General features: G+C 44.9%; 1 protein-coding gene across 2 annotated transcripts in view; it reads right to left on the reverse strand.

Moving 5' to 3' along the window:
* Positions 1-3,694: 3,694 nt before the first annotated feature.
* The window catches only part of GPR50 (G protein-coupled receptor 50), a 47,736-nt gene continuing 38,242 nt past the window's right edge, over positions 3,695-13,188 (reverse strand). For both annotated transcript variants that reach the window (XM_087749111.1, XM_087749110.1), the window contains one exon: positions 3,695-8,156. In XM_087749111.1, the coding sequence (XP_087605237.1) occupies positions 7,288-8,156 (869 nt within the window). In that variant the 3' untranslated portion in view covers positions 3,695-7,287. The remainder of the gene's footprint in view (positions 8,157-13,188) is intronic.

Below are 13,188 nucleotides of genomic sequence, written 5' to 3' on the forward strand. Positions count from 1 at the left end.
GGCTGTGTGCCCCAGCGGCATAAAAATCCCTGGGTCATTTTTTATATTAATGCGTTCATTAACTTCATTGTCCTGGCCAGGTCCCAGTTTGAGTAAGTACAATCCCTCTAAATATTTCTCTCTTATTTCAACCACAAACGTCTTTTTCAATTTCTTTCCTGCAAATTGTTTTGCGCTTTTTTCCATGCCTTTTTTTTTTTTAATTGCAAAACGGCTGTCACTTCTCACCCAGGGGATGGTTGTATTTTGATGCCACATTAATACTTCTATCCCACACGCTCATCAAAAAACACTGGAAACCTACCTTGAGGCAAAGCAACCTGCTTACAGTTGAGGAAACAATTTTGCATCTGACTTCCAGGGAAATTCAGAAGTTTTGCCCACAGCAGGAGCACAATGAAGAAGGAAAGACATCACAATTTATTAAATGTGTTACCTATAAAATATTTTACATACAAAATAAATTAAGTGCTTCAACTGGACAGAGTTATAAAACGGTTTGATGGCTCAGTCTATTTAAAAGGTAATCTAAGCAAGCCGTGACTGCACAGCTGTTGCCACTAATCTAAAAGACATTAAAGTTTCCCTGGCCTCTTAGAAGCTATTATTTGAGTTTAAAACCTTATCAGGAGACCATGCTTGGGAGAAAACATAGAAACATATTTCAGTTAATGGTTCAGACCCACCTTGTTTGCTCTGCAAACTGACCCTATACTGTAAATTCTATCTCTGCTGTACAGTGCATTACTTATAGCATATGAATAATGGATATTATAAACAAGCATTACAAAATGAAAATTCAGTTAACAATATTATGGAGCTTCCATTCACAAATGTAGTTCATGAGTGATACAAATTTTATGGTTCTTATCACCAGTGAAAAAATTTGCATATCCCATCACGGAGTTCTTGCAAGAACCCATTCTGCATTTCTTATCTCAGGGCTTTTATGGTAAGAAATATTGCATTAGGCCCAGTAATTTACATTTTTCCAATAAAACTCTAAATACATATGCAACAGCTCTTTACTGACTGGCTTCATGTTATAAATTATAAGCTTGGAAGTAAATACATTAGGACAAATATTGATTTCTAAATAGTCACCATGAGTGAGATTTTATCCTGGTGTTGAATTATTGCACCTCTTGTCTTTTATAGCTGTATCTTATCTCCCAGCTACTATACTTTGTGGCAAGTAAATAAATAACACTGCCTCACTTCTGACAGTTCAATTCCTTCAGTTCCACGTGGTGGAAATAGCAGGTACGAGTCCGTGCAAGGGTTTTCTAGCAGCTCTACACAGACGGACATTTTGGGATCTGCAATTATCATAAACAATGCTTTAGAATCATAGAATCATTAAGGTTGGAAAAGACCTCTGAGACCATTGAGTCCCACTGTTAACCTAACTGCCAAGTCCACCTCTAAACCATGTCCCTAAGCACCATATCCACATGTTTTTTGAACACTTCCAGGGACTGTGATTGCACCACTTCCCTGGGCAATCTGTTCCAATGCCTAACCACTCTCTCCGTGAAGAAATTTTTCCTAATAGCTAATCTAAATCTCCCCTGGCACAACTTGAGACCATTTCCTCTTGTCCTATCGCTTGCTACTTGGGAGAAGAGACCGACAGCCACCTCACTACAACCTCCTTTCAGGTAGTTGTAGAGAGCGATAAGGTCTCCCCTCAGCCTCCTCTTCTCCAGGATAAACACCCGCAGCTCCCTCAGCCGCTCCTCCTAAGCCTTGTGCTCCAGACCCTTCCCCAGCCTCGCTGCCCTTCTTTGGACACGCTCCAGCACCTCCATGTCCTTCTTGTAGCGAGGGGCCCAAAACTGAACACAGTACTCGAGGTGCGGCCTCACCAGTGCCAAGTACAGAGGGACAATCACTTCCCTGGTCCTGCTGGCCACACTATTCCTGATACAAGCCAGGATGCCATTGGCCCTCTTGGCCACCTGAGCACACTGCTGGCTCATATTCAGCTGGCTGATGACCAACACCCCCAGGTCCCTTTCTGCCAGGCAGCTCTCCAGCCACTCCTCTCCAAGCCTGTAGCATTGCATGGGGTTGTTGTGACCCAAGTGCAGGACCCGGCACTGAGCCTTGTTGAACCTCATACACTTGGCCCCGGCCCATCGATCCAGCCTGTCCAGATCCCTCTGCAGGGCCTTCCTACCCTCCAGCAGATCAACACTCCCACCCAACTTGGTGTCATCTGCAAACTCACTGAGGGTGCACTCAATGCCCTCATCCAGATCATCAATAAAGATACTGAACAGAACCAGCCCTAACACCAGTGGAACACCACTTGTGACCGGCCGCCGACTGGATTTGACTCCATTCACCACCACTCTCTGGGCTCAGCCATTCAGCCAGTGTTTTACTCAGCGTGTCACATCACCAAGCGTTGCAGGCTTTACTGTGGAAGCAGCAGATGAAATGCAGTGCCTGTTGGAAAAGATTAGCAAAAAAAGCAGCAGTACTGCTCTGGGATGTCACTGAATGAACAGTGCTTGTTCATTCAACATGCCTGCTGCATGGCTGTTCAGCAATTTTTTGATGTAATGGATAATCTCAGCCTTTACTACCTTAACACCATGATTACGTATGGCATCTGGTTAGGAAAAAGGAGCAAGGCACTTGGTCTGTGTAAAAAATCAAACAGAGAGCTCAAGTTGCAGTTACAACTGGACCACCCTCCATACTCCTATCACCCCTGCTTCGGAACTGGCACTAAGCCTCCCCAAAAAACAGCTCCAGTCAAGCCAGCATGGAAATATAATTGCTGCAACCTATGGACAGAACCTATCGTCTGAAGAACTGCACAAATACAAAAATCCATGGATCTATACAAATGAATGCAAAATCTGCTCCAAAACAGAGGTGGGAAAAGAAAAAAAGAAAAACGTCTTGGATACAGCAGTCCTCATCCTCACAAAGCTCCTCAATGGAGACCCAGTGTGCAGCAGCCCTCACTGTGCCTCCAGCCCAGGGGGACCCTCTCTGTCCCCAGCCCTCCCCTACAGTCCCAAATGCCACCTCGTGCCCCGACTGGCAACCACCCTGGCTCCCACACCCTCCTATTCACAGCTGGGCTGTGCTTTTCTTCCCAGTTGCAACGCAGTTTGTAGGGCAAGGAAATGGATGTGGCATAGCCTTTGCTTCCATAGCACCCGATGGACAGACATAGACGCAAGAAAGACAAAAGGCCTTGGAGGGACACGCAGCGATGAGACCAACGGCAGTATGGAGAGTTTCTCCCCTGCTGCAGAAGGCCGTAGTGCATCAGGCAGCCGGCTCACAGGCAGGTGGAAGAAAAACATGTGAATCCAAGGAGATGGCCCAGATGCACTGGGTCATTCTCTTCCAGGTCTGAGCTGGGCAGCTGAGGTATGCCTGAACTCAATTATATTTGTCAATTCAATCTGCTTTCTGGGAGTCAACAAAACCCAAGCTGTTGTTCCAAATTTTTATTAAAAAATAACTGCAAATGGAAAAAAAAAATCAATAAGGAGTCCAACGGCAGATTTATTACAGTTTTAACAGGTAAAGGGAATGAATCTACTTTATGAACAAAAATAGCAATAGGGAAGTATACTGAAGGATTCTTAATCAAATGATAAAATGGAAACAGCATATGCAATATATATTTATATATAAATATATTGGTTACATTCTTCTTAAATAGATTAAACAACATTCATTAGCAACATCCAGAAGTATTTCTTTGTGGCAAGAGATTCATCTTCCTTCACAGCAATACTGCCTCTCCATAACTTTATGTCCACCATGACAATTTTGGAGTTTGGGGCTAGAATAGGTATTCAACACCACCAGGTCAAATCCAGAGCAAGTGATTTAAAACCAGTTTATAGGAGATCTCCATGTTATTTCTGAGACTTAAGGCCAGGTATGCAACGGGCGGACTTAGCAGAGCATGGTTGAAGCTGCAGGATCTCCTTCAAAGCTCAAATTTGGATTAAAGCTAGATTCCCACAGGGAAACTCTGACACTGCTCAGGATTGAACTTTAAGACACACTTCCCTTTTTCTGTAAACAAATGTTAACAAAATAAACTCTCTGTACCCTGTTAACCATTTCTTAACATAAAAATAAGGAGCTGCTTGGGTAGTCTTAAAATAAGTCAGTATAAAAATCTATCCTATCCTAAGCGCTGTCTCTGTATCAAAGTGCTAGCAAATGGCACAGTGTTTTCTGTTTCAAGCTATGTTCCCCGCTTTTCACGTTTCATATTGCAAACCTCAGCTCCAGCAGGACCGAGCTCAGGACTCCAGCCAGGGTGGCTAAATCATCCCAGCTCCAGGCTCACTCTTGGGCAGCCCTCACTTATACCGGGACACCCAAAGCACTTCTGAATGGGTCGTGCTAGGGCAAGCTCTCTGTGCTGTTAGATGGATGGCACCCATCGCAGCCCCATCCCCGCCCTGCGGGGTGGTGGCAGGGTCTGCATGTGCCGGGAGCTGCTCAGGACCCACCCCAGCGCCGCAGGTACTTAGCCTGTCCCCTGCAAAGACCTGGCAGGAGTCGGGGGGCTCAGACCCTACAGCAGAAGACGAGCAGATCCCCCTGTCACTTTGCATAGTTCAGTTCAGCAGTGACTCTCTGTGAGGCCTGGAGAGATGCTCTATCGTGCTCCTGCTGCTCCCCTTCCCTCCAGGTGCTAGCAGAGACTCCCACAGCTTGCCTGTTCAGGACCTCTTTGGCTTACTTGGTTTGGTTCAAATGCTTGCTGGCTGTTACTTTGGAGCCTGAATAAGAAATAGTGCAAATACAAGCTTAAAGAAAAAAAAATACCACATTGCCTTCACTGAACATTCAGTTAAAAAGACAAGGATCCGTAGGATGAAACCCCCGTTGTGGGGTATTTGAGACATTTGGCAAATCTGTACAAGATTCTTCATGATTGTCTTAAAGGAGTGTATTTGGCTTGGCGCTAGATGCTTGAAATTATTTGCTAATGTGATTCTAACTAACACTGTTGTGGCTAACTGCAAATGACTTTGAAGACTGGTCGCAGGACACGGGACATCTCCTTGGTGCGACGGGACAAACACTCCCTGCAGTTATGGATTCCTCGGTGCTTTTCTTATCCAAGTTTGACTCCAAATGATTTTGTTTGCATGGAATGGTGTGAATTCATCCAGACTGGTTTTGCTGGAAGGCAAACGGACCGCATTATTTCTGAGGGTCAAGATACCTTTATTTGGCCATGCTCAGGCACATTAAGAGGCCAAAACAGAACTCAGTTTGATTCCTATTATGGGAGGCTGGCTGCGGTGTGTTTTAAAACAATAATCATCCGAAGTGGCTGAGATGTTCAAGTTTGAAACTTCATGAAGTGCCAGGGTGCCCTGTAAATGCAGAGACCTGCCTTGCATTGCAGCAACCTTCACCGCGTGGCAGCACGCACACTGCAGTCCTCACCGAAGCAATGCGCCGTGCAATGCTTCTTGGCCCACTTCATAAAGGGGGTCAATTTCTCTCAACTCCTCTGCCCCCCCAAAATCAGCAGAAGGGACATTCAGCAACAAGTTGCTTTCAGCAAGCAATGTACAAACAGCTCGTTAACTTCACTAAGGATTAGGCACTTAGCCTGCTCAGGGTTTTTGTAAATTCTACGTACATCCACCTCTAGACACCTACGTGCTATTGCAAAGTCTGGTTCTCAGTGTTTCGGGGTCCAGCCCTGGGAACTAGTCCTGCTTTGCCTATGATCAAAGAGGGAAGACTGCGCTCTTTGATCAGGAGCAGGGCTGACTGCCGTCCTCATGAGACCCACGGGGCTCAGACCTGCTCCTCTCCATTGCACAGCTCCCGCTGTGCCTCTCCGTACCCCAGCATCAAGCCAGGTTTGCTAGCTTGAAGGTAGAGCTGCACCAGGGGAGTTTTACTTGCTGATTTTATGGGACTGTTTCAAAGCAGGATCCACATATTTAAAACCATAAGGAGATGAATTCACAATGAAGCTAAGGAAAAAAAGAAGTCATGTTTACAGACAGCTGCCATCACCGCCCCCCACCCCCCCCTCCATTAAAGAAACAGCCTTATCTTTGCCATGTGCCTGTTTCTAACCCGATACTGGCCCTCCCAGCTCTTCAGGACATTGTTTCCAATGACAAAGATAACAGAGTTCAGGCTTGAACTGAGAACTGATGCATGAATATGCTTAAGTAGCTTTTCTCTCCCAGCTCCATGAATTAATTACAGCTTTGTACATGAATAAAATGGGAAAAAATTCTCCACTTTTTTTTTTCATCCCCATTAAATTCATGTTATGTGGTGGGCAAAAGGCAAGATGCTTGGAACAAACATTTCCTTCTCCTTCTCCCTTTGTCTGCAAGTGTAAATATTACTGGAACTTAAAAGCCGGCATCTGCATTAAACAGATGGGACTCTGCTATGTTCATCTTTTTTATGACGTTCATGTAGCAGGGACTTCTGAAAGACATTTGGAATGAATGCTGGCCATGACAGGATACTGCCTAAATTAGAATCAGGCTCCAAGTATCTTCCTGCAATTAGATTATGTCATATGTTATACTCTTACTCATGGCCTGGGAAGGAGAGTGCAAGGGTACTTAATATCTGTAGATATTCAATTAAAATGAGTGCATCAGACACTTACTAGGTCTGGCTTTTGCCTGGCTCACATCTAGCCCAGGCTAGCTTCTAAACCTTAAAAGAAAAGAAAAAGGAAAATGAACGCACAGGCAGTGGAAGTCATCATGCCCATATGTCTGCCTGCTGGCTAATACTGCTCCCTAACTGAAAAGGTAAAAAGTCATGCAGTTTACACTTTGGTTGCTATAGTTTGGGTTATATTAATGCTGAAAAGATAGAATTCAGAGGGAGGGGAGAAAGGTTTGTTTGTAATACATGGCGATTTTGCTGGCTCCTGAAGGTTGCATTTCAAGCACAACTGCATTTCTCCATGCACTCTGAACGCTTCCCTTTTTAAGGGTATTGGCATGCTTGTAGCAAAAGCAACCAAACCAATAAATTAGGCACATGGTGAAAGATGGCATAGGAAAAAAAAAAAGATAAGGATCAGTCCTTTCCATTCTGAAAATTCGTACTCAGAGCCTTGATGTTGCAGCAATAAGCTAAGCATGAAAGGTAGCAGGCTCCTTCCTTGCATGAGAAGCAGACTCCTTCGTTGCATGAGCGGCCCAGCAACACCAGCTGTGAAATGCACGCATAGAAAGGCTCTTATATATTACACATACAACTGTAATCCAGAATAAATAGTACTGTTCTGACTCATAAGTGTATTTCAACTTGGTTGTTGTTGTTTGTTACAGCTGGAGATGGCTTGCTTTTCATTCCTTCTGTCCCACCCTTAGACACATCGATGAACAGCAGCCTGGGAGTCCGGAGTGTCAGCAGTATCCTTTTGTACTCCTTCCGGAAATTCTGGTTAAGAAGCCCATAGATCACAGCATTGAGGCAGCTGTTAAAATAGGCCATAAAATAGCTCAGGACAAAGAGCCATTCTGGAATGTGTGGCTGCACTTTTGAAGGATTAATTGAAACAGCAAGGCCAATAAAGTTTAACGGTCCCCAGCACACAGCGAAAAGGACAAAAACCACAAACATAGTCAAGAAATTCCGGATGTCGGCTGCTCTGAACTTCTGCTTGCAGTCTTGTCTCACCCGGTGTTTGACTTGAATCACCAAAATCCAGATCCGTAGGTAGCAAAACGTCACGATGGACAGTGGGACGATGAAGTGAACCACCACCACTGTGATGGTGTACGATGTACTCACTGTCTGGGCAAAGGTGCAGGAGTAAATCCGGGGGTCATACTGCAAGGAGCCAACGAAGAAGTTTGGCACAATTGCCACCACTGTGAGTATCCAGGTCAGGCAGAGATAGCAGCAGGTGTTCTTCAGGTTGAAGAGCTTATCGTACCGAAGGCTGTGGCAGATGTAGCAGTAGCGGTTGATTGCGATCGCCGTGATGTTGAAAATGGACCCGATGACACTTAAGCCCATCAGGAACCCGCTTATCTGGCAGTGAACATTTCCCATGGTCCATCCATTATGGAAAATGGCACTCAAGATCAGAGGGTATGGATAAACCGCAACTACAAGGTCTGCGACAGACAAACTGACGACAAAGATGTTGCCTACAAAAAAGGAGAAGAGACCATGGGAGATTAGTGTAGGTCCAGATAGACAACTTGCAACTCAGAACTCCTCTTTACGCCTAACTCTTCTCACGGGCTTCGTTCTACCCTCCATTTGGAATTTGAAACCCTAGAAAATAAGGCTTTGCTCTACTGGTGACCGCAATGGAGAGTAACTAGGCATGATTAACTTGCATATTCCTTCTTAAGAAAATTCTAAACTGGAAGCGTTACCCTTAACTCAGCTATAGCTGTGGGTCAGGTTCCTGCATTCCTCTAAGTTGTGTAGGAGAGAAGATTTTTGCTTTCCTTGTTATTCAGCCAGCACAACTGTAGTCACCAGGCAGCCACCTAGCATTCGCTGTCCTGCAGAGAACTTAGTTCCTTTAAATACGATATAGGGCACAATACTTTCTATAGCATCACACAGTGACACTTTACATAAGCTCTGTCCACCATGGGCCACAGAACTGGAGCAGGCAGGTTAAGTTTTCAGTGGTTTATTCGTTGCACTGACAGCAGTTGCATGGGAAAGGTCTTTTTTGGTCTTTTGCATGTGGACAGGTATATTGTCACCAGAATTTCTGCAGCGTTCGTGCTAAGGAGCGTATGCTCTTCCAGGAGCCATGGTGCAGCCAGCCTTTATGTGCTTATCTTATTTGGCATGTTTTCCTGCTCCTTTAATATGAAAGTTGTCCAGTGCAATATGGAAGGTCAATCACTCTTACACTGCCTGGGCCTGGGAAGGGAATATGATTAATAAGCTGCTGTCAGCCATCTCTGCAGAGTATACGCTGGAAGTTGTCCATCTATGCTCTAAAACAGTTGAGAGTCTGTGCAAATATGAAATAATTTAAGCCTTGCTGGATTGAAAATGGCACATTGCGTGGGACACCACCTGTCAGCCCCACTGTGTGGAGCAGCCTCCAGTGACCCGGGCCACCCGTGACTTTCTAACAGCAGTTACTGCTCATTTTATGAGTCTGGTGTATTTTTAGGTAGGCAAAGAGCCTTTCTGTTCCATTTGCCAGTCAGAGTAGAGGAGTGCATTAAGAAAGGGACCTTGAGGTCTTTTGGGAACTGGTGTAACTGCAGGACCAGCTATAATGCTGAAAAGGACATCTATCAAAATTCAGCTTTTTGATGACTAGGCAAATTGCCATTTCAGGAGGAGCTCAACGATGCAGTTAGAGGACAGCACACTAGAAAAAGTAGTTGTTTTTCCTAACTCCATCTGCAGTGGCAGGAAGGAAAATATTACTGGAGAACCAGTAGAGGCTATGTTTAACACATTTGAGGTGTTAACACCTATGCCCCTATGTGTTACAGGCAACGTCCCAGCCCACTGATCACACCTGCACCTTCTCTTCAAACCCTCATATCCTGCTGTCTACCAGATTATATGAAAAAAAAACCCACTAAAAAGAGGTCTTTTTCTGTAGTATCCATGAAGGGACTCCCTGAGATGTCAGTTCAGCTAGGTCACTGGCTTCAGTATTTGGAAAATACACCCAAAGGCTGGCAGAAATCACAGCCGCATTGCCATTGCAGTTGGCTCATTGCTATGTTTGTTGCCAACAAAAACTATCAGGACAAGTCAACAGGTCATATCAGGCAGCAGAGTCCACGCTGACTGGAAAACAGTCCAGACTTGAGAACAGCCCAGGGCGGTGTGGAGCTGAGACAGCTGACACAAAGCGTCATTTTAAAATAAACATTAGCAGAGGTCATGTGAAGTGCTGAAATCTTTTGAGAGAGAGATTTCACATAGACAGGTTTACCACAGCACACAACTTCTGTGGCTGCTGTGCCTCAGTGCTGCTTTTTTGCTGATTAATATCTTACTTAGAGCTTTTAAAAACGCAGTCACTGAACCTGGTCCCCATGTAATTAACTCTATTTATGCCTGGTGTCAAGGGCCGAACCACCTGTGGTCAGGCTTAGTGCTCGCGCCGGCACCCTGGAGAGGGAATGCTCTTCTGCAGCAAAACTTTTATTCCTTCAATCAAAAATATCCCACTTCAACGAAAAGCAACATGTGTCCCCAGCACCAGAATCTCCTTTTGGAAAGGTTTTCCAAAACAATTTTCAAGACAGAAAAACAGAGACAGAGAGGTACGAGCAACCCAATTTAGGAGACTTCCAGAGGATGCTGGAGAGAGACTCCACTGGTGGGACCACAACCCTCCCTCTTCACTGGACCTGTCCCTTGGATACACGTTTATATACACAGGCGGTCGGAGAGCAAGCCTCTGCATTTGCTGGGGATGAAAGACAACCACGTTCAACACCCAGTTCTGAATCAGGCAAAGCAGAACAAAGTTGGATATTCCCTACTTAAGACAGCACATCAGTGGATTTAATCCAAAGCTTAGCAAAATCATAGGGAAAATTATTAGCCTCACATCAGTTCCAGCTGCTGGGAGAAATGAGCAGTCTCCGTCAGTCTTTCTTCACTAACTTGAAGAGTTGGGAGGAAGTAAAAATATAGGGGGGGGGGGGGGGGGATTATAAAAATAATATTCATAGGACGGACTGAGTAGCTTGGATTCAATCCAAGAGCACAGTATTGTGTGCATGATTTTGACACCACTTCCTTGCATGTTGCTCCAGCACGGAGAAAATGAGATGGTTTTATCAAGACAAGAATTATTAATCTCCTTTACTTGGAGAGCAAACCTGCCATCCTCTGCTTTGTGCTTTCAACTTGCAGTCTTGGCTCTCCTATCAGCTAGAAGGCCCATTGCCCCAGCAGGGTGTCGGGGCACTGAAAATAAGGTCAGAAAGGTACACTCAATACTATTTCACAAAAACAAATCCATCTTCCCTTTCATTTGGCAATGTGGTTGACTTCGTATTTTTCTTCTGGTGAGATGAACGTGAAGATCAGACCCATATAATAGCCACTTGCCAGTCAGTCCTGAAAATCAGTGCATTTTTAACGACTGAGTACTGAAAAGAGGGGGCACATCGCATGCTGCCAAAGCAGAATACGCCCTTCAGAGTATGGGAACTGGCTGCTGGCTAATTATTAAAATAAGAGTAACTTGAGTTGAACACTAGCCTGTTGAATAACAACAGGCTGGTTTTGAAAACTGCTTTAGCCTCGCAGTCCCTGGTTTGCTATGAGACTGCTGTGAGCTGGGCCCTGCAGCCAAAGGCTCGTGTCCTTGTCCTCTGTAGGATGAGATCGGACCCTCATGCCCAAAACCATGGCAGAATGGGAAGCCATCTAATGTGTGGCTCTTAGGGAAGGTAAAGAGCAGTCTCCTGCCAATGACCTTCCCTATATTTTTTTACATTTTTCCACTATAAAACAAAGGAGTCCTGCCCATAAATAATACCAGCAGGACTTTATCTCAAACTTAAAATTATCTGCTTCTATGACACTATTTTCAGATGTATCTTTTGCTCTTTGTGGGCATGTGACTATATTTCCTCATTAGCTTTCATATTTTCCGTCCTATTTTTAACTTCTACTTAGTATAAATTGGTTCGTGTGCCACTGTGCTCTGTCCCCCAGTTATGGAGTTATACGTGAAGAAGCATGAATGGTGGAGAAAGGCACGTCTGTCACAAGCATACTGGTAATACAGACCTGGCCACCTTTTCAGAGAATCTTTAAGTCTTTCAACATTACAGAGGTCCAACACAAAGCTATAGATTATAGAGTTATGATACACTGTTCACACTGTAATCCACAAATTGTTTGGAAAAAAAAAAAACACCCACAAAACAACCTGAAGCCCAGCAGCAGAACAAATTATAAGCATGTGCGAGTAACGCAAAAGGGAATTATCCCAGAACATCTTCTGCCCTACTACTCCTGCCTTTGAGCTCCCCTCCTCCCTCCCATACTCCTATACTCCTGTTTCTGCTCGCTCCAACAGTCTGCTCCTGTATTCCAGCATTTCCCTGGCCCTGCTGCTCTTTTTGCCTGAATTATCCAACAACACAGGTTATCTGAGGACTTATTGTCAAGTCCTGGCGCTAGGAAATGTGGAAATACCACAATGAGTTCTGCAAATCAATAAACCACATACATAAAGGCCTTCAATGGCAGGCTGCCCACACAGCACCTGACTTTCATACAAAAGGACATCATTCTTCTACAGAGATTAACTGAGCATCGCTGTACAAATACAAGGGTCATTGGCCCTGCCTGCCTCAAGAGGCTGTTGGAAATCCCTCGGTGCACAACCTCCAGTTGCAGAGATTTAGCCTCTCCCTGCTGTTCCCACACAGCGGTTGTGGGTTGTCCTTTAGGCCACATGGGCTGTGTTTTAGGTATCCTGAACCTAGAAGCTGTGTTGAAAGGGGAAAAAAAAAAAAAGGGGGTAAAATATTTTTCTGAAAATTGGCAATTTTTATAAATCCCAGAATGTCCAAAGCAAGCACCCAAAAGCCTTGCTCTCTGTTATCCGTATAAAGCTCTCTTACACTCACATTCCTTGCTGAAATATTACGGAACTGTTTGTTTCAGGTTAACAAGATACAGATGCTCAATGCAGCCTGAAGTTAACACTGTCATCTGTAAACCTAGTGCTGAAATTGAAATGTCCTGAGCAACAGGAGTGGCACCAAAGCAAAGAGACGGTTTTGCGGATCAACTTCTGCTTGCCTGGCAGAGTCCAGCTCCAACTGAGGAGCAAAGAGGGCTTTGCTGTCCAGGTTGCCCCTTTATACCAGCCACCTTGCAGGCATCTGAATTGCTCCTGAATGCTCTTGGTGCCCAGCACAGCATTTTGGGGCAAACAAAACCACATACAAAAGCCTCAAGCCCAGCAGGTGAGAAGCTGACCCATGCGCATTCTGGACATGAGAGCCATGGGGGCTCACTGCATGGCCAGTCCCCCGCTGTCCCAACCTCTTCCCAGCAGTGAGATCAGATCCTGGTGTCTGTCTGCCTGCAGCCAGAATAACTGACAGTTGTAGAACAGCAGGTATAAAAACCTATGTTGAGAAAAACGTGCCAAGATACACAACAACACAACGCTAAAAGTTTACTGGGGTGACTGGTATGTTTGTGGTG

Source organism: Nipponia nippon, unplaced genomic scaffold (assembly GCF_047370975.1).
Source record: "Nipponia nippon isolate SJK-2023a ecotype South Korea unplaced genomic scaffold, ASM4737097v1 scaffold_12, whole genome shotgun sequence".
Classification (NCBI taxonomy): Eukaryota; Metazoa; Chordata; class Aves; order Pelecaniformes; family Threskiornithidae; genus Nipponia; species Nipponia nippon.